The sequence below is a fragment of the Falco biarmicus genome, chromosome 7, assembly GCF_023638135.1.
Source record: "Falco biarmicus isolate bFalBia1 chromosome 7, bFalBia1.pri, whole genome shotgun sequence".
Classification (NCBI taxonomy): Eukaryota; Metazoa; Chordata; class Aves; order Falconiformes; family Falconidae; genus Falco; species Falco biarmicus.
In genome coordinates this window covers 57000230-57025515 of record NC_079294.1, presented here as the reverse complement: position 1 = coordinate 57025515, position 25286 = coordinate 57000230, and the positions used below count along the sequence as shown (strand labels likewise).

Genomic DNA, 25286 nt, shown 5'->3' with positions numbered 1-25286 from the left:
CCAGACAGATGACATCCATAGCTCTTCCCTTGCTCATTGATGTAGTCACTCCATCTAGAAGGCCACCAGGTTGGTCAGGCAGGACTTGCCCTTGGTGAAGCTGTGCTGGCTTTCTTGAATCACATCCCTGTCCTCCATGTGCCTTAGCATAGCTTCCAGGAGGATCTGTTCCATGATCTTCCTACATCAGCCAATTCCCTCAGGACGCTGGGATGCATCTTGTCAGGCCCCACAGACTTATGTATGTAAATCCAGGAAGTCTGTTAAACCTGGGAGGAGAATGCAGGTTGCTTTGCTCCCAGCCCTGGTTCTGAGCACCCAACCATCATTCACAAATGAATGATGGTTGCATCCAGCCCAGTGCATGTAATGTGGAGGGAAGAGAAGGTGAAACTTAGCAGATGATGCAGATGAGTGAAAGCTGCAAGAGCCACAGTGGAGAAAGCTGTTTAATCTGATGTCAGAGTGTCAGGGGAGGCTTGATTCAAGGCACAAAACCACAAGAAATTGCAAAGGCCAAATCCTTTATGAAGATTTATTTAGAAAAACCACAATGCTAGGGAGTCACTGTTACATAGCGTGGTAATTCTCTTCCTCTTGAGTAATATGCACCACACTGTGCGCATGCAGTTACTTTTGTCCAGAGATAACGTCTTCATCTAGAGTTATACATGTACACATACGGTCCTTAGTGCACGCTACAGTTCACACATATGTTAGGACACGCACAAAGTTGAGCTTTTCCATGAAAAAACTGTATAAAAAATACAAACCAAACTGAAGCTGTCAACACGAGAAGCAACGTGCAAAATAGACACAGTTACTCCTGAATGTTTGCCTAAGAAAAAAGGACTCTTCTGTCCCTGTTCCCCATTCAGCATTGAGTATGCCAGATGTTGCTTGAAAGCAGAATTTAAAATGGCTAGTCATATCCTGACCCCGTTTGTGTTAGTTGCAGAGATTTTTAACCAGCTAAATAAGCCTATATTAATATGAAAATCTGCCTTCAAGCATCACCATTGTGTGTTGTTGTTGTATTGAATAGATCTTTATATTGGTGCAATGTTTGACTTGTGATGCTCAAGGCCAAGTGACGACAAAGCCCTTGCGTGGAGCACACAGAAGAGGCAGGACAGAGATATCCCTGGTCACCCAGCTCCCTGGCAGGCACTGGCAGCAGCTGCCTGGAGAAAATGGCCAGGGATTAGGAGCTCTCCTCACGTACTGGAAGGAGCCAGACTTCCCAGGTGCCTCGCTGTGGGGTGCACAGCTCCAGGCACTGGCTGCTAGTGCATGGTGGGGCTGGTGTTTGAGATTATAACTTCAAGTGCCTGAAGAATCCTCCCTTCAGAGGAAACATGCCTGTGCAAAAAGCATGGCAGACGAAGGGATGGAGAGCCCAGAGAGACTTCCCCAGCTAAGTATCTTGGTCCTTGATGCAAACTGTAGCTGACACGGATGGAGCCACCTGACTATATAACCACTTGTGTGGCTCTGAGCGAAGCTATACAGGATGACATGCTGCAGACATAATGAAGCGGTCAGTCCAATCCATCCTTGTAAAACTGCTGCATGCAAATACCAACACTTCAAATGGCAATTAAGACTAGAAATGGATTGCACTTGTTTCCCTTAAACACATATATGTACCACCCCTAAAAAAAAAAAGTAGCCATAAAGGAAAATATCTTCAAAATACATTAAAAAACCCTAATTGATAGTTGGGATTCCCTTGATTGGATCAAAGGAAAAGAAGAAAATAGGGTCAGTATAATTCTAATCACTGAAGTTTGTCAGTACCATAATCTTTAGATTTTGGGGATGAGGATTCTTCCTACCCATGAGACTTGATGCTGTAAAGCCTAGTATTCCCCTGGTAATCCGGTTATTTTTAAGGACTGTTTGTTTAAACCCATGCAAAGTTATGACTGTGTTACAGAACTTGTCTTTTTTTTTATTATTTTTAAATGGGATACCAAAGTTTTTCACAGCAAATCCTGCATGGATCCAGGAAAAATCTCAGCAAGACTCCCCTGTGTGTTATGTTTTTCACTTGCAAAGCAAAGGGTTCAGCCTTGTTCTGAGGAAGGGAAGGAACTGTGCATACTGCACTTTACATCCCAGCTCAGCAAACCACTTTAGCGAAGTATTTTAAGTGGGATTTAAGTGTATGTTATTCAGTTTGGACCCCAGTATGAAGACCAGTATCCAATGGGAAGTATTGCCTTGGACCTACTCATTTCCATTACAGAAGGCACGGAGGGAGGGTTCATCCTGTTAGCTTGCACTCCAACTCTGGTCATCAAAACATCAGTCAGGGAAGCATGTCAGACATGTACCAACTGCTCCTGGGGCTCCTGCGGTTTCTGATCCCTGGCTGCCCAGCCGCACGGTGGCTCACAGCTCTCCTCCCTGGGTCAGGGGGACCCTGCAGTGACCATGACCTCCAGCACTGTGCCGGCACCGAGGTGAAGGAAGCAGCACTTCATTCCTGGTGTCCCGAAGGAGCTCTCGGAGGAGAGGCCAGTGTTTCCCGGGTCGCAGCGCTAGCCCCATGTGTGTTTCTGCAGCTTTCTGAAAGCATTGGCATGTGTGCCACACCGAATCCGAGCCTCCCTTAGCTCTTACAGCATAGGTATGTGCACCCAAAGCAAACCTCTGGCTATTAGTCAGAGACAACTGTTGGCAGTGATAAAACAGTGGTAGAGAACAGTTTTAAACTGTAAAATACACAAAATGGATCAGACTGAATTCTTACTAAAATTTTGATGCAGTTGAGCATTGGGGTTAGCTGCTGCTTCCCGAGTGCTTTCCACTGGGTTAAGATTATGTCCAGTATCTGAGTTAAGGCTCTGATTTAGCAAAGCATTTGTGCATATGCTTAAATCTGCCCTTATTCAGCTAAATACTGATGCAAACACCTAAGTGCCTTGTGATACAGGGACAAACCTGAACTGAAGCCTATAGATCTAAGTTATATAGCTGTCACAACTACCCTTTTAATGTTTTTTTTTTCCCTGGTAGCACAGTTGCTCACCTGGATTAACTATTTAATTACTTTTCATCTAAAAGGTCCTGAGAACAGTTCTATAATACTAACAAATGTACATAAATACCAGAACTAAAAAAAAAAAAAAAGTAGTCAAATGCATGGCTCAAAGCAAAACAAATATTGCTCAGAATACTTGTTCAGATTAACAGCTGTAAACTGTGCATTCTAGTAGCAAATAAAAAACGGTTGGCCTAGAAAAAAAACCCAGAGCATTTGAAGTCTATAGGATTGGCAGCACTAATATTACTTTACAATGTGAAGTAACAATAACAAATACCAGTGTAACATTGCAAAATGATCCACCTAACCTAAGCTTATGTAAACAAGTAGGCTTTGATGATATTTATACATCTAGGCGTGATCCTGCATTTGGACCTGGACAGGTGGAGACCCAAGAAGGTAGAAGGGCACTGTTCCAGTGTGGTTCCAGCTGCCCAGATCCCACTGCAGGAGAGAGGCTCAAGGGTGCGATCCTGCAAACCTGTACTGGCATTACTAGTTCTACTCCTGGGAGCATCCCATTGCAGGACTCAGTTCGGCAGAACTATACACATGTAAGTAAGGATTATTCACAAACATAAGGCATTGCAGAACTTGGCCCTAAAATTTCTATTTTCAGCAGAGAATCCCTTATCCATAGATAAGATCATATTTTAACACATCAAAAAGTGTCTAAAATAAGAGTTAGAATCACTATATATTATGCTTAGTAACACAGTTAAGATTCTGCATATTGGCTTTAGATATTGCAAAACTTATTTTTCATTAAAATTAAACCAGCTGTGAATCTTTCTCATGAAAATTAAATTAACTGTGAACATTAACAATGAACAGGCTGTGTTTTTGAGATTAAAAGGAGACATTAACAGAAATGAGCAACTCCCATTGTAATGATTTTCCAGTGCCTTCCCTTCTGACCAGTGAGCACTCTGAGATTGCAGTTGTTGGTGGCCTCCAACCTTGCCTTGCATCCTCTATGGTGTAGCTACTGCCGCTCTCCTTCCACCCGCTTTTTACGAACTAGACCAAGAAAACAAGAGAAGAGCAGTTATTATTGCTTTCCTGAGAGCCTAAGGAATTTTCTCACTGACACACTTCCTTCCCAGTAATAGGAAGGAAGGAGTTTCCAAGAAATATTCAGCAGGAGCAATTAACAGATTTTAATGCTACACAAAACAATTTTATCTAAACTGCATTTTTCTATATTGCAGACTGTAGAATTTCACCAAGTGTTCATATCAATACATACTCAGTAAAAATCAGATTCTGAGCTAAAGGTATTAGATGATGAAGAGATCACCATTTCCAGTGCTTCCTCCCAATGGCTTCATTTAGATTTTTGTTACAGTTTTATTGCTCTTTTAAAAGCCACTGTGTTCCAGGTAAGTGGATACTGGTCTGCTCTAGTCTGCGTGGCAGTACTCTGGATTATTTAAGCATTAGTCATCAAAAATTAAGAACTTTTGTAATTGCACAAGTATATACTATAGGTAAGTAATAATCATACGCTTTTATAAAGTAATTTGAATTTTACTTTAGAAAGTAATTTGGTATCAGTGAGTATGCTGCTCCATACCCTGATAAAAATGTATTGAGTCTTCTCTGACTTGGCCAGCTAAGATTAGTGAGGTTCTTCTGTTTGTATGAAACAAAATTTGGTGTTGCATCAAACTGTCATGTCCTGTTTCTGATATTGAACTCCTAAAGTACAGAACAAAAGCCATAAAACTGAATGAATGAACACTTCTTGCTACAGAAAGTCAATAACAACAATATATTACTACAAACATCCCATTACTTTACTATCAGGTTTATTTCATCATGCTTTCTTGGCAAACAGATTGCATGATTCCAAAGCCTACAGTGTAACATCAGTCATTTGTGTGTGCTTTCAGTGTTTCATTGCTTCATTTCTTTTATTAAATTCTTGTAGGTATTCTGTCCTACTAAATCTTGAACAAAACCATACAATACAAAAGCAGGAAAATGAAGGTTAGGTGCAGGACATATATCTCATGGCAACTGGTTAAAAAGTGGAAAAAAAGGTCTTCCTCTCTTTGGTGGAATGTTTCAAATACCATTTTGGGACACTAACAGTTTCAGGACCAACAGTGTATGATTGGAATGCATAGGTACTGCTAAAAATTAAAACTGAAAAAAACCAGAAGTATCTGTGAAAGAAACAGGTTCTAGCTCAACTTTTCTCTTGTTCTCACAGAGAGAAACCCAAGCTGAAGCCAGCAAAGGCATCAGGGCTTGACACTTTAATTTGAAGCAGAATTGATTAGAAACACATAGTTAATTCATTTTTCCCCCCTTCTTACTCTAAACTATTCTTGCCTAGTCATCTCCTTCTTACTCTTTGTGTTGAGCACACAGGGCAGAGCAAGTCACGCTCAGGCAAAACTTGCAAAGCTTTGTTGTCTTTGCTTGTGCTTGGGCAGGCAGGCAAGTCTTTTTTGTTCCCTTGGTTGGGCAGGCTTGGTCTGTCATGGGCAGGACAAAGTGAGGACTTCTGCGTCCACTGAATAAACAGGATGGGTTTGGCACTCTACATACTGGTCAGAAGAGCTGACAGGGGAGCTGGAAGTCCAGGGTGCTCCATGGAAAAGGCTGAAGTAACTCCTCTTCCCAGAAGGAGTAGGAGAAGGAAAAGAACAGTGGCTCCTAATCACAGTAAGATCTCTGCTCTGTTGTTTACTCTAGAGTCCATGGAGCTATGCATCAACCCTCACATATAGCAGACCAAATGTTGTAGAGTTAAAATTCAATCTTAGGTATAGACAGGAAGAGTTGTGTCAAGGAAGGTCAAGGTTTGGCCTACATAAGGAAGTGATGAGTAGATGTAGTAGCGCCTTACCCAGATCGTTGTTTTTAGTGATAGCTGCTGCTACCCTGGTTCTTGGACCTTGCTTTGTGAACTGGTATCCAAACTTGAGAATCTTGGAGTTCTCCTCCAGCATTTTGGCAATCTCCATCTCTACAGCTGTCCCCAGCTGCTGCCTCTGTTGGTGATGTGGTGAAATGTCCGCAAAAGAAAATAAAATACTTGTTTTCATATGAGAGAGAAATAAGTGGTTATAGTTCAGAACTGTGCTGCAAACTACAAAGAGAATCCTGCCCCTGAGGATTTTGCTCTGGGTTTTATATTTGGCTTTGAAACCAGTTTTATTTAGAAGTTTTCCACTGTTTGGTTGTATGGGCATGGGACACGAGCTGCAGAAAGACTGAGCCACAGAGGCTGCCTTGACTTTGCTAGAGCCCTCTAGGAGAATGCTCTGGGAATCCATGTAGAAGGCAGACAAAAGGGGACTCACTCAATGCTCTGTCTTTACCTGGTTGTCAATTTTAATCTCTGTCAGGGATTCATTCTCTTTCAGTGCATCAATCAGTGCCAAAATACCCGTCCCAGTGATGAAGTTTGATTCTACATTCAGACTCTTCAGTGTTTTGTTCACTTTCAACATATCTGCAAATGCCTGAGGGGTCAAAAAGAGGGAATATGAGATAATGTCTTGAAAGATTCAGGGAATCTGCAAAACATAGCTTATTACCTACATAAATAGGTAAATTTCAAGCATAAATAGGCTTGAAAGAACATACAGGTCGATCAGAAGAGATTATGCTTCTACTTTGCATAGTCACAGGGAAATTCTGTGAGGGACAATAAAGAATGCATCCTAAAGCAGACACAGACCTACTTAAAAATTGTTGGGGTTTTTTTTTCCAAGCAGTGTTTAAACTTACAATAGCTACAGGGTCATTGCTTCGAGTAGCTGCAAGGCTGAATGTCTTCACATGCGTGTTGCTTTCCAAAGCTTTTGCAAATTCTTTCAGTGTTGGAATAGGAATATTCTACAGTAATAAGATAAATCCAGTAATTAGGAAAGCCAGTCACATTGCTAGACACTGATTTTAATTATTATCAAGCTGATTGATTAATTGCCACAGTCTACACAATTTAAACATCTCCAATGCTTTTAAGAGTATCTCAGAATGGACAAAGCATCCTCTGCTTGTAGTGGCCTTCTGGGAGCCATGGGGACCTTGTGCTAGGACGTGATGTCAGCATTGCCTTGAACTGGGTCAGGCCAACACAAGCACGTGACACATCTCAGAGCTACTTTCCTATTTTGCTGCTGGTTGTTCTGTCTCTGCCTGCCAGCTTCTCCTTCATTTGTATGTCTGGGCTAATTGAATTTGGCCGGTGATGATTATACAGTGCCCATGAGATATCTTGCCTTACAATCTGCTGAAGAAAAGCAGCCAGAGGGAGTAACCCCTTGGGCTTTTAATTGGCATCTAATTCAATATTGGGCATTGATGACCGTGGAGCCTCTACAACAGTTCCCTCCACACCCTTTTCCTCTGTGTCCTGCTTTTTCTGAACAGTAAAAGACAAAATTTGAAGATAAAAGGCATGGGCTTTGGAAATATTTGAATAATGGTGACATAAATGAAACCACAGCATCTACCTTTATGTTGTTGAGATTAATTTCTATGAGATTAGGATCATTTGCTTTTATCCTTTGTAAACTTGCTTCCACGTTGGTTGGATTAGGTGGCTCCTCAAAGATGGGCTTGACCTTTTCACCTTTCACCACATCTGCAACACAAGATCTCATAAAATGTTGTTGTGAGGAACAGGCATCATCAGTAACAGTCTGGCTTTTCAATTCCCGTTTAGGTTTGTACTGTAGCATTCACAAAAGGGTTTATATGAACCACAAAACTTGGAAACAGGAGTATAAGCCCCACTACCCCTGCCAAGCCCTTTGTACCTTCTGTGCCCCCTGAAGCATGTCATTAGAGCCTGCAGACACAGAGGCTGGGCAGTATTGTCACAGACAAATTCCTTTTATGCACAAAAGTTCCAGTACAATTAATAGCAGCTTTAAAGACTATTGTATAGGATGTATAGTATTGTAATATACTGCACGGGCTGCTTTGTTCTTTGTCTAGTATCTGTCAAGGAAGGTGTGCTCAGAACTCGCCCATTACATTAGTGAGAAAATGTCCCTGCACCTATGAGTAGGCTGTGCTAACATAAAGGAACACCATCAGGAGGCCCCTCAGTTTCCTTCTCTGGGCTGATGCTATCAGTCTTACTATAAATTCAATTAGCCCTCATAAAATTGCAACATCTGCACTTTCTAAATAATAAAACTATCAAAGCATGAAAAGCAAGTCTGTCTGCCAGGACCAAGATTTATGAAGTCTTTGAGTACTCATGCGCCAATGAGATACGATTTTTAATGCTGGAACCTATGAGCTATAAATATTGAGATGCATAAAAATCATAGCTTTGCACACAGTTAGTACTTCTAATTCCCACGCATGTAGTTGTGGAGATTAATTTATAAGCCCTGACCACCTAAGCCACTAGAGGCAAGACAGGAATATGTCACTGACCACAAGTATGTTTAAACCCTTTTAATTTATGTTGCAGGCAGTGTGCAATTTTGGAGGCTCATGCTCAAGTCTCAATGTACTATGCATTGCTGTTCAGTGCAATGGGTATAGCTCATGTCATGTCATGGGCCAAAAGAAAACCAAATATTTTTTTAGAACTCACACTCTTAGTAGAGATGAAATCATACACAAATGAGCTGGTTTTCATTCTGCTCCCTTTCACCCTGTACTTTTTATTTTTTTTAACTAATTCCCTAGGAGACCTCACATATCCCTGAATAACACTCCAGCCTTCCTAAGCAGTAGGGAATTGAAAACTACTGGTAAAATGCATATAGAAAATTCACCTTGGATTCCAGAGTGGAAAGTAAACAAAAAACAGCAAACCATTTTTTGGGCTTATGGCAATACCCTGCCAAGCTGGGAGCTAGGGAGAGACCTGCACCCTGTCCTCAGGTTAGACATCACAGAATACTCAGTCTAGAGTTAGCAGTATTTTTGGTTTTCTACTTCTTGTTTCTTCCCATGAGTTTTATCTTGTTTCTCTAATCATGGTGCTGTTTTGCCACATTGATAGGCAACTTCTGAGATGTCTCCCTCTTTTACTGAAGCATTTCACTTGGCTAAGGAAAGGTATTGCTTTTGGACCAAAGAGTACAGTGATGTGACAGTGATTTTCTGGTTCTTAAGTTTGTGATTGGAGCATAGTTTAGCTGACTCACATAGCTGACATTTTGACTCAGTACAACAAAAATATTCTGAAATCTATGTGGATTAGTAATGCAGGCGGTTGCCTGCTTTGAGATAGACAGCAGCTCGCACAGGGGCCCACTGGGGAGGCTTGCAGAGCAGCCTTAATCCTGAGAAAAATGAAGTGAGAGTGTCCTGTCTACTCTCCTACCTCCCCTTTAGTAATGAAGGATGGAAATGAAAGTCCTTGGTAAAGAGAGTTGTTGTTCTTGTGGCCTTAGCAGAAGAAAACATTTTTTGAGTACTGTTTCCCTAGAAGAGGGTATTGCACAACTTTGTCTTAAAAAGTGAAGTTCAGCCCACTGGATATCCCAGAGCTTGGAGGTGATGAATTCTGACTCGAGGCCTGGCAGCTCTCAAGAAAAACTTGGAATTCAGACGTACCCAATTCTCCCCCCTGTCCAGCCTTCTGTTTGCTGCTGAGCTAAGATCTGATTCACCAAAGTTCTGTTCTGTTAGTACAAACATGTCTGGATTTGGTTTTAGTAACTCTAGCTGTTTCTGTTGGGGGATTTCCTGCACGATTATGCTTCCCGCGTACCTACGGCACCGGGTAACGGGCAATGTTTAAACACACAGCCACAGGACTAAGGGGGAGGTGGTAGGTTGGAGAGAGCAGCAGGGGCAGGAGCAGATCCCTGTGGTCTTTGCCTCCCTGGGAATGCAGCTTGATGCGACTCTGGGCAGAGATGTGACCCTGCCAGGGATTCTGCCACGTTTGAGCCCCATAGTTACAAGTGGTTTTTCAGCTGCATAAATGTAAGTACTTGGGGTGAGATGGCCTGGTCTGTGCTGTGGCCACCTCTTAGCTACAGCTCGCTATGTTTTCTGCCTGCTGCCTAGACTGAAGTGGAATGAAAATATGTATGTCTTGGCTTCTTAAATACTCCTATACTTTCAAGCACCTCTGCAGAGCCATATATTGCTCTCTAGGAAAACAAAGCTCCTTTGGAAGGATTTATTTGCGTAGTAGTTTGTCATTATAGATAATGAATTTTAAGGTTGCATTTACTTTAAAGAGCTATGCCTCACATTAATTAGATCAATCAAGGTAAGGCCCAGTTACATTACACTAAATCAGACCAATGCACCCAACCTATAGGTGTAGAAGTGCCTAAGGATGACATATAGTCCACAAGATAAATCTGCTTGCTTACTTCTCACGGTTCCTTTTCCATCTTTACTGCGGGCTCCTCCTTCATCAAATTTTGGGTTGTTGACCATGTTGTGCACTCCAAGAACAGCTAAAATGTGGAAATACCAGCAACAGGATACAATATTAATGGCAGAAACAAAACCTGCAGAAAAATATCTGCTACAAATTCTAGTTTAGTTCCCCAAACAAAACTCCCTTTATAAAATATTAACTCTCTGAGTCATGCTTGCTTGTAGGGAGAGTATTTAGGGGTCTAAATACTGGAGATATGGACTTTTTGAACAACTGAATCAATGTAGTATGCATATCGCAGAAATGCCAGCTGGAAAGAAACACTGTGGGTCATCTTGTCCAGCCTCCCTCTCTAGCAGGAGTGTTGCCAACATTAACCAGGTCAGCCATGGCTTTGTCTAGCTGGATCCTGAAAACATCCAGGGATGGAAATCCCACAGTCTCGCTGGGTAACTTGTTTCAGTGCTACATTCCTAATCATTTCTTTTCCCTACTATACAACCTGCACCACTTATTGCTTTGTTGTATTGTTTGGCATATCAGAGGAGAATTTGACTGTACGTGTGGTTAGCTTAATGAATTGGCATTCATGCTGGGGTTTCTTATAGAAGCACATGGATGCTAACATGCTTGGGGAAAAAAAAGAATCTATTCCAGGACTTTAAAATAAGTAGTGAGGATACGAATTATTATGACAGAAATGACAAGAGAAACCAAAACTCCATAAAAGCTGCAAAGTTACCTTTTGTGGAGATGAGCTTCCACAGTGCCAGAGAATAAATTGTGGTGTGTTTGCTGATATTTTGATACTTCTCCCATAAATTATCTAGTTGGACTTTATTCTACAGATTCATGCATTAATTAAAAGTTATTGAAATTGATGTAGGTGTTTACATTATCATGAGTTTTTTCTTAGGGAACATACTCTGTTCTGTAAGCAAATGACTCTTCAGTTGCTGTTACAGGACACTTTCAGAACTCTCAGCAGTAGGTGTGTGCTACTCACTGTTTTTCATTAGACCTTGACACCTACAATTCTGTTGTGAATTGCCGGATGCTAAGCACAACTTGGAACTTCATTCCATGAACCTCAGACTTCAGACCTGAGAAATGCCAGCTGCATTATAAACCTGTGGTTCCTGTGATACTTCATATTTCAGTCAGAGCCAAGACTAATGCATCCAGAAATCGGTGGTGTAGCCAAGAATTACAAAGATAATGGCAAGATTACATCCTTCCATAGGACAATATGGTAGCTACAAGAGTTTTGAGTTTAGTCTTGATCTAACCCAGATTCACACTAATCTAATATGCTGAAATATTTCATTTAGATTTTCCTAAGAAAACCAAAATAATTGTCAACAGGGTTGCAATTCTCCCACCAAAATTTCTGTATAGACTAGGGCCCCAAAAAATGTAGACTATGGACCTCAGAGAGCCCAGGGAAGGACAGGATCCACTCTGAACTGTGTAGACAGGGCAGGAGATGTCAGTGGTTCCATAGGAAGGTCTCAACACTGGGTTGAGCAGGATTTTAGGATGACCCATTGTCATTAATCTCACCAGCTTTAGCTGGTTTGCTTCTTCCTAAATTATGGATTCAGATGATGCTCTTCTGCTAGCATAAACACACAACATACCCATGATACAAACTGCTTGAAAGTCACAGGCGGCTCAAGAACTACAGATTGGCTTTTGTTATGCTGTAGGTTCAAATGTTCATGCATTCTTGCAAGTGGATACACTTCAGAATTATTTCCTTTGTGCACACTCTAGAACATGAGGTTATAGTCCACATTAAAGGAAAAGAATTAGAAGTGGTGAAGATACCCAGGACTAATCGGCTGACAACCAATTTTCTGATTCAAGGGATTAGGTTCCAAATTTCTTCCTGGATGCATTCCCTCATCTACTGAATCCTCTAACAAGTTCATCCTGCCATTTGGGATGTCAGAATAAAGAGGAGGTAGCAGAAGTATGCTACAAACAATGTGGATGTAGTAAGATCAGTGGTTTGCACTGCAATGCAAGCAACCCAGCCTGCAGTTCACCATCTACCCTTCCTTTCCCCAAATCATGTTAGTTGGCTCATCTTCTCGCCTTGCCTGACACATCAGTTATAAGTAGATGAGAGAAGTCTAAAATACAGCAGCTATTGAGTCATGCTTGAAGTCATCATGGGCAACGCATGGCCCACAGGTTGGCTACCTGTCTGTATAGCGGAACAGCAGGTATTTGAGAGCTGGTCATGAGACACTCCTGATGGATGTCTCCTGGTGGCAGGTCTAGGCAGAGAAGAACTGGACGTGTAGGAGGATCACGCCTATAAATTATCTAACCTGCAAGGTCATAGAGCTCGGTATCTGAAGCGCTGGCCAGGGCTTCTTCTAGTTCCGGATCCAGGGTCACTTTCTCTTCTGTACGAGTTTCTATGGGCTTTTCTTTAGGGATAAATATTTTTCCTAAGAGAAGAAAAAAAACCCAGAGTGAGTAATGAATTATTGGAACAACTCCTCTGCCGGCTGGCAGTGAAGGGGAATAGGTCTGAGACAGGGGAAACGCTTGGAAATATTATCAGGTACATGTCTTCCTTTTTCTTACTTGATGCTATCCTCCACACCAGGATCTTAACAAGAGTCTAAAATCAAAAGGTGCAGACTTCTGTTTTGTGTTGGTGATTGTTAATGTGAAAGCAAATGTCCTAAAATAAATCCCCAGGAGCAGTCACAGCTGGGATTTTTCTAAAGTTCCTGTGGCCATTATGTTTAAATGAGGCACCAGAAACAGTTAAAACCATCCTACTGCAAGAATGTTTCAGTTTACCACATTCCATACAAGAGCCTCAAAGCTCAGCAAACCTGTTCTCTTCCAGTAACTCAGCTTAATTCCCAGCCTCTCCATGAGTAGTTCCCCTCTGTGTCTCCTGACAATCATTCACATAAATAGCCTTATCCTGATCATCTGTGCAGGCCTGGAAAGTCTGAACTGAACCACATGTTCCCCAAGAAAGACTCCTGACCTACTTGCCTGCTGTTACGTTGGCGTTACCAGTGTGTGTTTCCATGCGACATTCCCCCCAGACCGAGATCATCGGCCCTTTTGCTGAAATGAGAAAACTGGGGGATAAATCCAGAAACAACACAACAAGCCTGACTCTCCTGTAGCCTGCTATTACAGTTAACCTCCGCAATGCGATGATGTAACTGCCAACGCTTGGAGCAAGGCCCTTTAAATCAGAGCTTGGGCTGCACTTCAGTCACCAGCGCTGCTGGGGCTTCTCTCCCACTCAGGACTTTCCTGTACCAAACCCATACAGTCAGTGATGCATTAGATGATGCCACATGCAACAGACGGTGTCATCGCTGTGATAATTCTGTGAATTCCCATCTTCTGCTCTCCACTGCGAAGCAGCTCCCCTTACCTTGTCCCTGACAAATACTGCTCAAGCAGACTTTAGTTAATGCCATTAGAATGAAGCTGTGATGCTCTTTGGATGCAGGTGGCTTTGGCCCGCTGTCAACTTTAAAATGCCTTTTTGTGCAGCTTTGTACGCTCTAGATATAGTGCTTGAAGCATATCCTGTGGGTTTCTGAAAAGTTTCTGAAATAGTTTAATTTTAACTGTCTTAGTGATACTATTTTGTTACCATTAATAAATGCAGTTCTGATACTTAGTGTTGAAATACAGATGCTTTGCCTCTGTTTTTTCAACATTGCCATCCTTTTGTGGCTTAATTTTGGCCCATTATGGTCCAAAGTATCATTTTCATGTAGATAATACCCAGTTCATTTCTCTCTTTCATACAGGCTTGTCTACAGCAATTTCTATACTGTCAGCTTCCATGACTGCAGTCACCGAGTAAGGTCAGAAAAAATGGAAATTTCTGAAACTCTGGCAAGGTTTACTGGTGCAGGATTTGAATTATTTACCCTAGAGAGATTTGTACCAAGGCTAAATAATTTCTGAGTACAAAACTGGACAGAAGGTTATGTAGAAAGACAAAGTAGTATGATTTAATTTTCATGTGGTATTTTAAGTCATTTTTTAAGAAGAGTCTTCTAGAAGATAAAAGCCTTTTTGGGCCAAAGATAAGAATCATTTTAACTTTCACCACGCACTGGGTTATATGAATCAGAGATAGCCAACCCAGCATCATCAAACAAAAGTCAAGTGGAAATTTGGGGTGAGAAATACTCTGTGGAAACAGATTAGTCATGCCCTCCAGGTTTCATAACAGCACAGGTGCTATGATTTCAGACTCCCTCTGAACTACCACCTAATCTGAAGTATTGGATAGCAGCTTCCAGAGACCACTGACCAAGACTTAACTTGATGCCCATTCGACTGGTAAGGTTAACATATAAAGAAAAAAATTCATTACTATGTCGGAAGCCAGAAGGCCAAAATTAATCAGAATATCTGAGTAAAAAAACGATAGTAAGGAGTACTGTCCGTAAAATATTTTCCTCTCAGATCACTGGTGGTTCCACATGAGTTTCAAGTAATCACTAGGTCATTTGAGATCTTGAGGCAATCCTCCTTATCTTTATCCCGCCTGATGACAGTATCCCCTAACAGCTATACTTCACAGAGACATACCTTGCATGAAACATTTCCATCAGACAACACGTGATTTTTCACACTCACTCCCCAGCCACACCATTACCAAATGCTGACGGACATCTATACTTTCACACATAACATTTTAAAAGGACACAGGACCTCAAGTCTGGTGTAAACTGGGCACAGTAAGTAATATACAGTTGGTCCTTCTCTATGGACTTTGGATCAGAGTAGGCCAAGTATCTTGTGTAGCAAGAAATCCAGGGGTAATGGAAACCAGTTCACACTCATACTTTTTCTGTGCAGTTCACATATATAGGAATAATTTTTTTAAGCATTTGTTTCAGGCATATGTCATTCTTGGACGGCAGCCCGAATCTTTTTAAATGTGTATCTGACTCCCAATGATAGTTTCATTTAAAGCATTCTTGGCAAATGTTTTTAAAAAATTCTATTATTGGTTATATGAAATATTTAAAGGGGCAAGGTCATGTCAAAGATAGTAATACATATCTTTAATGTATGTGGGCCTTGCTGGCGTCCACTGGTGTTTTAAAAATATTCTTTTTTCTGCTGTCTAGATAAGAACATTCTTTTGTATTATCCCACTGTGAAGAGATGCTGTAGCATGGCAGACAGAGGTTAGAAGAGCTTATACATTTAGCACGTTATTAGGAATTCATTACCTGTCCACCAACAGCAAAACTGTGTCTGTCTTTATAGACAGCTGTGAACGAGGTTTCCTTCATTTTTTTAAGGACAGAGTTTAAAGATTCAGGAGGTCCCTCTTAGTGCCACATCTGTACCTTGCAAATTCATTATATACTGCCATCATGGAATTCACTGACAAAATAAAATATGGATTGTGGCTTGCTTGTTTCAATGGCCCAGCTTAAATTTAAAATATATTATTTGGAAGAAGCCTTGGAAAAATAGTGATGTTTCATTATTTTAAAGTGAGATTTATAGACAAAGGCTGCTGCTCTTTGTGCTGTTTATATTCACGCTGTATTTTAGAAGATACATTACTGTAACACTCCATGTGGTGTAATTAATTTTGGTAGTGTTACATTTTGCCTCCAGAATATGCTGATGTTCTGTGATAAGTCTTAATAGTAATAGCTTGTTTTTCTACCTAGGAAAATCAGTGACAAAAGTTATGTCAGTCAAGTTTTTACTTGAGCTACATCAGCATTACCAACACAAAGATAACCACATTTATGTGCAAAAATAATATATTCTTGTGTTTAACTGCAAAACAAGATAAAATTCCAGTAAAAAAAAAAAAAGGCATTAAAATATCATTTTATTTTTACGTATGCATAGAAACTCCAAATGTCTAGCATCCAAAGTGTTGGGGTTTTTTTACATGAAATTTTAACTGCACATCAGTATTCCCTTCTTTCTGTCAAACTAGGATAAGTGCCTGGGGTGACCTGGATGACAACTGAGGCGGCTTATTATACGACAGGGACTCTCTGACTATGAGTGCAGTGAGTTGAGATTTGTCCTGGCTCAGTCTAACAGCAGACCTATCCCTTTTCACACTGCAAAACTTCTATTCAAATTGAAATATGATAAGGTTCATGTTTTACTCCAAAGAGGCTCAGGGGAAAAAATCCATTGAAAACCAAAGAGAAGAAGGATTCAGTAAAAAGCACTACAGAGAGACACAGAAATGCAGAGGGAGATAAAAGGAAAACAAATTCTATGGAGAAAAAGAAATGCAGTGGGTACAGTCATAAAGACATAGGTGTAACGTTGCTACTTGGTTTCAGCAAGCTCTGATTTCCTGCATTTTACAAATGTCTCCATGAACGCATTGTCAAAGTAAAGCAAGGAAATGAGATGCATCCCTAACTTTATTTCCTTATACAATAATAAAGTACATAACCACATACGCACATCTATAGGAAAATGTATTAACTGCACAGAGAACTACTTAAAGTGTGTTTTCCTGAAGTGTTTGTTTGTTTATTGTTATATAAGGAGGGAAAAGGGGGGAATTCAAATAGCATAGTTGCTAGTATTTTACCAGTGTGTCCAATCTAAGAAACGTTTTGAGGATTTCATCTTCATTTATAGTTTACAGCATTTGGAACATCATTTCTGGTATGTCTTCTCTCTGCCTTCCTTCTTACGTCATTAGACTTTTGTGAATAAATATAGATTGCCACCATTTTTATTTAGTATAAATACTTAGGATTTATTCCCACCTTATACAAACCAAAATTCAACAAAGCACAGGTGGGAAGTAAGCCCATTATACTATCTGTAAAAATATCCTTTTATTTAACATCCATTTTATTAAGGATAGTTACTTAATTTTATAATACAAATGCATTTTCTGCTATAATTGTAAAACAATAATGTCCCTTCTTTTCCTATAAACTGTAGTTCAGATTATTGTACTTTCAAGAAAATATCTGGTTACACTTATCACTTCATACTTTTCAATGAATCACTGACTACAGCGAGTGCCTGTTTATTCTCAATTACAGAATACTACACTGACCTTAGAAGTGAAATGCAATAATCTTGGAAATCTGCCTTGCATAAATCACAGGCACCTGATTCACTTTTTCCATTTTGCACTGTTCTTTTCTATTGAGGCTTGTTTAAACTCCTCCCTACAAATATTCTATGAAAATTGAGCTAAATTAGTTCTTACCAGGAATCAATTTGTATTATGAAGAAGAAAACAGGCCAAGTTCAAGTAAGTGTGAAGCTGAAAGCTAGTAGTAGTTAAAAGGCAGTATCATAATTGCTGCTGCACTGTTACTCTTGGATTAGTATCTGCATATTCTGTGCCTTAAAAATTATGGTAATGGAAGAGGAAGGCTGCAAAGGTAAGCTTTCCAAAGTTATGAAATCTATTGTGCATATGCACAAGGAGAAAATTTAAATTGTACCAGCATCTTTGACTCTGATCAGCACGCTTTGATTCTGCCACTTTAGTGATACCCTTTAAAGAATACTTCTGAAAAGTATACTTTCTCAAATAAAAATAACAAAAAGCCAACCTATCATCTTTAAAACAAGAAAGCCCAAAATTTCATCAGACCCTCACGTGGATTATCACAACAGTCAGGATCCCTGTGGTCCACAGCAGTCCTCTGGATTGCCACCTGGATTAATCTGCTTCACCAACAGAGCAGAGAGCTCTTGTGCCTGATGTGGAATGGCAGCAGAGGAGGAAGAGAGCCAAGCTGTGCCGCTGGGCTTCAGGTTCTCAGGGACATCACAGAAGGCTGAAACTTGGGCAGAGCCAGATGCCACACTAGGGATGTTCCCCTCTGGCCTCCTTTCTCCCATCCCGCATATCCTTCTTCTCTGTACCTTTCCTTGTTGTCCCCTGTGCCTTCCCTATCCCCTGGGTCTCATGGTTTTGCACATCTTTGAATCCTGACCTTTCCCAGCACTTCCTTTCCCTCTGCCCTCTCTTCCTTACCATTGCTCTCTTCTGCAGCTCCTTTCCCCATCTAGTCCTTCATCTTAAACATATTCACACAGCTCCTTGAAAGCCAGTCCCTCCACCTCTCTGCACGTGCCTCTCCGCTGGCTCTTTACTCATTTTTTCTCCTTTACGGTGCCCTTTCAAAGTGAGAGGAGCACTGTCAGAGCAGGAGAGAGCCCCCCGGCCCATGGCTGTGGTGGGACAGTGCCCATCAGACAAGCAGTTTCCAAGAGCATCCCGCACCCTCCATCCGGCCACGCAGGTCTCGCCGGGCCCTCCTAGGCTGTCCCACGTGCTGTCTGCACATGCAGGCAGAAGCTCTGAGGACATGACTAATACTCACTGCAGGGGAAATATTTGAGAACGCAACAACAAATGGGATGTGCAAGAAAGTCCAGTATTTTGAAGATGCCAAATTCAAGTGTATTTCCCGGGGGATTGCAAAAGGCATACATTTCAAGTCTGCTCTTCAAAGCATGGAGGCACTGCAGCTCATGAAAAAACAGCTGGAAAAATTTACTTGAGATGGCTGAAACAATATGTTTTCTCCTAATCTTGTTCTTGGAAACAGCAAAGTCCTTTTTGCTGACACTTTCCAAAAATTCACCCTGAGGCAGACTCGCAGCATGGGAAATTTCAGCTTGAACTGTGTGAGTTTGGCAAAGTCACGAGCAACTAAAGCAAGGTCTTACAAAAGCAAGCAGTGAAAGGCACTGGCCAGAGGCATTACTGTCAGCAGCTGCAGCACTTTCAATGCTTTAAGAGACAAACATCAGTTGTAAATTTCAGCCTTGAAGAACAGGAAGAAGGTGGCAAAAATGTAAATAAACCATTTCAGCATTGGGGGTGAAAAGACTGCCTTTGTCAATCCAAGAAAGATACCATGTCTCTAAACTAAACCCTAATTTTTTATCTAGAGTCTGTTAAGAGAAACTGGGATGGGAACTCATTAGCATCTACTCTAATACCTTGACCTTCTGAAAATGACTGTCATTATTACTAGTGCTGTGTATTGATACTCTGCTTGGCACAGCACAACATGCAAGATAGATGGTCTCTGCCAGAGCAACTGAAAACAGGGGTTTAGCCAAAAGTTCTCTGGTTTAATCATCCTTATTTTCTTCCTTTTCCCTTTTATCAGTTGGCTAAAAATTATAGCATTTAATCACATACAAACATGTTTCCTTTCCCTTTCCAGCCACAAATAATAATAGCCCAATCCACTGGAGTTTTTCCATGACTTTGATGAGAACTGGATCAGATCCAAAATGAAATGGTTTGGCAAGGAGTGGGAGACCTTGTAGAAAACAGGGATAGTGGTGAAGGGTTGAAACAGCAATCCTTATAGCAATTTAAAATGGCACAGCCAACTTTTCATATCTAATGATACTTCCCAACAACAGAACTTTTTTCAATTATGTTTCGTTAGAATCATGTCCTTAAGAGGACCACTGCAACAAAGCAGAAACAGAAATGCAGTTAATAGTTTATGTTTGGATTACAGTGGTGTTCAGATCTTAACTGAGATCAGATGCACACACCGCATTCAGTAAGAGCAAACACGCAGCATTGACATTGCTCTGATATTTTGTGCCTGCACTGCCCCTTGCTTTCTCCACCTTTTCTTTTTATTCCTGGACCTTTCATGAACTTGAAAGTGATACAGAAAAGGCTTCACAGTGATCAAAGTGTGCTAACCAGCTGTTATGTGTTAAATGCAGTGGGTTAGTCTGAGTAACTTCTGTAGTTCATCAGGTCCTATGTAAGGATTCCTAGAATATCCTAGGTAGGAACTAATCCAAAAATACATAAAATAAACACAAACTGGCCATCGCTACAGTTACCAGCCCTAACTCCCTATACCTCCATCACTCATTAACAAGGAACTCTCTGTGGAATGGCTGATTAATAGCCGTGCTGCACAACAGTCCTGAAAGCCACCAGATCGGATTGTTTGCACACAACTATGGCAGCAAACGCTCACCATGGGAACTTCCAAATGAAGTCCCCACCCCATACTTGTGTTAGGGAGGATGAGGGCTAAGGTGGTCCGAAAAAATTGCTTGGTGGCCAGTTTGGGTGTGTGCCTTTCAGGCTGTGACCATTCTGGCCCTGGTTCATCTCAAAACGGGTTTTCCTTGAAATTTGAGAGCTATCCCATACAGGCTTAAAACTTTCTCTTTGTACAGCAATTAACATAGTACGTTAACAAGCTGGAATACAGCAGAGGGCCAAAACCCTAATGCATGCCATACATTCGATTTTTTTTTTTTTTGGCAAAAAAAAGTTTCCAGCCTTTCCAAACCATGATTACAGTCAAAAACAAGGCAATTCCCTGCACAATCAGCCCCCCCTCTTGAGCTCATATTTAACACTTCCTGTGCTTTAACCACCCTGAATACCCCTGTCAGCTCTGGAATTTGTTTTGGCTTGTTTTCTAGCACAATCAAAACCTTATGGTCATGTTCAGCAGATAGAGACCAATGTCGGCAACTGAATTTTGTCTTTCAGCAGCTGCTTGGTATTGCCTTTTGGTCAAGAGCTCTCTAATAAAACATTCACAACAAAAAAAAGGAAGGCAGAGACAGTAGATTAAAAATAATGATTTATCACAGACTGTTCTGAAAGGAGGATATTTTAAATGCCACCCTCTTTTTGGCTCATCACTGAATTTTCAAGTCAGTATCAGCTTTGCATAATAAATGCAGGAACTGGTAGAAATGTCACTTAACGTTTGGTAGAAGCATCCCACTTCCTAAATTTGAAAAAACAGATACTTTCCCAGTGGCAGACAAACACCACAGTACAAAACACTGACAAAAGCTTAAACAGCACCTGACATATTCTAATCTTACTGATACACAAATATTCTCAGGTGGTAAATAGTGCCAAACGGTGCAGTGGCATCAACACCTCCCATTTGTAATTATACGCAACTGGATGCATTTTAGAGCTGCTCCAGAACTTAATTTTTACCTAGCAGAATTAGTGTAAAATTAATTTGGGGCTATTTGCAGTATGGCTACATTACATGTAAAGAAATCATTTAACAGGTATATATATAATATAATCATATAAATATTTATGAATTTGTAAATATAACTTAAGAGACCATCAACATGCAGGTAAGGAATAAGCTTTTTATCAAGAGATATCCTTCTTCAGTTGCTTTTGAGGGCACATTTTTAGAAACGTAAATTATTTATCCTGAACTAATTACTCAGTTTTGGAAGAATACTAATTATTTTTTAATTAAAGTGATTTTAAATCTAGCATGTAGTGTCACATCTTGGAAATGTCTTTGCAGGATTGCTTTGTGTCCTTGCACAGAAAATAACTTACAAATGCAAATCAAGTAATTAATATTTTAATACAGACGTTGTATTTTTTCAATTGAGAGTCTCAAAACAAGTAATGCTGCAGTTACAAGCATGGATTCTAAGATCCAGAGCCAGCCACACATGGCCTTTGTGCAATATCCATCACATTTTACCAGGTTCACCCAATTAGCAGGATTATCATACAATTCGTGGGAAGGTTTCAGTACATTTGGCAGATGGAGACTTCAGTCATGCTTTATAAGGCTCAGATTCTACACGAAGTCTTTGCAGTGCAGAGCAGGGGGGAAGGAGAATAAGAAAAGGAGGCAGTGAAGACCACAAGCCTGGTGGTCTTTCTGTAGGACACCTCCTGCCAAGCAAGCTGGGGGCAGCAGAAGAGATACTCAAGTACCAATATGGGATGTGCCAAGCTCAAAATAAGCAGATTCTTCCTCAAAGCCAGCTCCCTTAAAGCAGCAGGAAAACACCACTGAGCGGTCCATCCAGTTCTCAATTGACAAGGTACAGAACCTCACCAGATCTCAGACTAATTTAGTTATTTCTAATATTAATAAAGAAACAAAGGGTATTTTCATGGCATTTGGCCTTTGGTTTCAAAGCAAATTTAGTAGAGTTCTTTCTGTTTAGATTATAATTCTAAAATGACTGCAGAAATCACAGAACGTGGTTGTCTTCATCTGACTTAATCTGCTAAATACTAAGGATTTTGTCAATGTTGTACAAGGCACAGGAGAAATTAAGGGAATAACTTCCTTAGCCTAAATTGCTGTCATAACCTCATAATCGTGATAATTCCTAAAATTGTGATTTTGACGTAAATTATCACCATTGAATCAAAAGCCAAAATAAGAATAGCTTTAAATGCTAACATGGCTGAACCCACTCTGTGCTGAGCACAATGTGTAGTTACTTGTGTTTGTAAAGCAGTGGTATTTCCACACCAGAGACACCAGGAATTAAGAAGCAGCACTAATAAGCACTTTAAGGGAATCTGGAAGCAAATGTAGGAACAATATTGCTTCAGCCTCATCAAAAGCCAACTGAAATAGAACAAACAGGCCAGTATATACAATAGCACCGTCAGGGACAATACAGGCACCGGTTTTGTACAGATCAAGTGCCAGTCCTGTGGGTATATGGGATTCCACGCACCACCAGGGTTTTGTGTGCTTGTTTCAGGCGCGTTTGGAGATCTCAGGCATGACTACAGTGCAAAATGCAAAGTCTTAGCCCTAAGCCAGCAAGTATCAGTAAGATGAGACCTGGCTGAAGATGTTGGTATAAATATACAGAGACCTGCAAGTGGTAACTTGTGCTGCTCTAACACAGCGGTGTGTAGGAGACTGGAAACAACTGGCCATAAGTCCATACTACAATAAACCATTTTCTTTTCTGCGTATGTACTTGATCACTCCGGCTACCAGCAGGATCACTGCAGTGTCACTGCATTTCAGTGGGTCAGAATCAACCCCGTGAACAGCAGTAGGCACAAGTTATGATGGAAGGAAAAGTAGGTTAAAGAATATGCTGCGTGATAAAATGACACATCAATCAGATCTAGCTGAAAAATGTCTCATTTGTCTAAAACCATTGTTTCAAAGACTGAGAGCACAATGTAATGATAGCAACAACTCTTGGCCTGCAAATAACATTTTTTATCTTCGGTAATGATACATAAAGTAAAAAATACTGCCTTTGACTTTCTGGAAATATCTGCTTTCTCTTAAGCAGATCCCACTGAAATAACGGCAAATACATTAGATGGCCAGAAATGGACCCAGGCATAGTAAGTTCCTTCTTGAATGAAGGGGTAGCCCAAGGTAGGCATTTTAACCCACTTTACAGAAATGACAAAAAGGACATAATGGTGCTAAAGGAACATTGCTTAAAAGTATGACTGTTCCTGCCCTAAGGTTATCCTACCAATGTTTGAATGATTAGAATTAGGTTTTCCTGTTTTTCCCTTTTTTTCCTGTAGCTGTAGGAAAGGGGAAACAGAGAAACTGTCTGCATGAATAGCATTGCCAGATGTGTAGTAAACAAGTGGAAAAGTACTTATTTTTTGTAAGCATATTCCCTGAGCTATTACTTACAGCAATTGTAGGCAATACTTACTCAGAAAGGCATTTACACGTTTCCTCCTAAGCACCTCCCCCACTACAGTACCCCTGCACGGGCCTAATGCTGAACACGGGAATGGCCCCAGCGAGGTCAGCGAGGCCACCTTGTCCATGCTTGACTGCAAACGGAGGCGTTTGCTGGTCTGGGAGCTGCTGATGGAGCCCTTGCTGGGCTGGCGTTTGTGTGTTCCTCGTCACAAAGCCTGATTAAACCCGCCTTTGTAACTCCAGAGTAGCACGGCAGAGCACGACGTGGCAGGTAACAGCACCACTTCTTCCTCTGCTACCACCGCTCTGGATCTGACTCCTGAGCCTCACCCTGCACAGGAACAGCCTCCACCTCTTTGCCCCAGTGCATTGCACAAGCAGGCCAGGCAGCGCTGGACGCCTGTGCCCAAGCAGTCCATTACTCAGCACCGACACGAGGATGGATGGTACCTTTCTTTTCCCCTGTAAATGGCACAAAGTCTTCTCTGTCTTTGTGCTCAAGTGCTTGCTTCTCCAAGTATGAGAGCAGGCGCTCTCTGTCAAAAGGGCCCGTGGCAGGTTTAGTGGTCTGATCCTTTTGCCGAAATCCCGCGGGAAGCAAGGCATTCTGTGAAAGAGAGGCATGTAAAGGAGATGAGGCAATGTCATATAGCATTCCAAATTTCATTTCAATGCTGTTTTCTAAGTTAAATCATTCTTTGTGTGTTATTTCACATAATGCTCTTTGGTGAAAACAATAACACGCATTACCTAAATGTAACCATTAAAACCAGTGTATCTGTCAGGCTTCTGATTGTACCACCTATTAATATTTTTATTAACCATATTTACAATCACAGTACCAAAGGACTAAGCAAGATCAGAGCTCTTTGTGTTATCCTTATTATAACCAGAGTTTGCAGTCCAGGTAAATAGACTAAGATAAGTTTTCTATAAATTTTCTTCTCTTCATTTACTCTTCTCTCTCCTCATTTTTCTCTCTCTCATTTTTTCAGAAATTCCTTTCGTTCTAATGCAGCTGTCTCTTGGACTTCAGAAATGAATGCATGCACAGAAAGTAATTAGTGAATGATGTGGATTTCACCTATTTAGAGTATGCAGGAAGCAAGCAGATGAAACCCAACTTTAAATATGTAGCTGTGTGACCATGTGATTGCATCTGCATCCCCATAATACAGGAAAATGCATAAGGCTCACACATTTCAGTCCAGAAAACCCCAGAAAGGAATACAGGTACATGGAATTTGTAGCATGTGTGCAGTAAAGCCAACATGTTGAAGATGCTCCAGAGTACTGCAGAAACACTTCATCACTGGCGACAACATGCACAGTAAATCTGATCCATGGCAAATATCTAGGGAATTCTGAGCACATCCAGTGAACTCAAGCCACTAGACATCTTACCTGGGAGTGCACAAGCATGTCCAGAGCGTTA

At 40.9% G+C, this 25286-nt stretch overlaps 1 protein-coding gene across 1 annotated transcript in view; it reads right to left on the bottom strand.

The window, feature by feature from the left end:
- Window positions 1-521: 521 nt before the first annotated feature.
- LOC130153037 (tropomodulin-2) overlaps window positions 522-25286 on the bottom strand; it is a 36448-nt gene continuing 11683 nt past the window's right edge. Inside the window, exons 3-10 of the mRNA XM_056347452.1 lie at window positions 24302-24458; window positions 12722-12844; window positions 10372-10458; window positions 7528-7658; window positions 6800-6907; window positions 6388-6531; window positions 5913-6057; window positions 522-4072 (exon numbers count right to left, since the gene is read on the bottom strand). Coding sequence (XP_056203427.1) covers window positions 4038-4072; window positions 5913-6057; window positions 6388-6531; window positions 6800-6907; window positions 7528-7658; window positions 10372-10458; window positions 12722-12844; window positions 24302-24458 — 930 coding nt within the window. The 3' untranslated portion in view covers window positions 522-4037. The remainder of the gene's footprint in view (window positions 4073-5912; window positions 6058-6387; window positions 6532-6799; window positions 6908-7527; window positions 7659-10371; window positions 10459-12721; window positions 12845-24301; window positions 24459-25286) is intronic.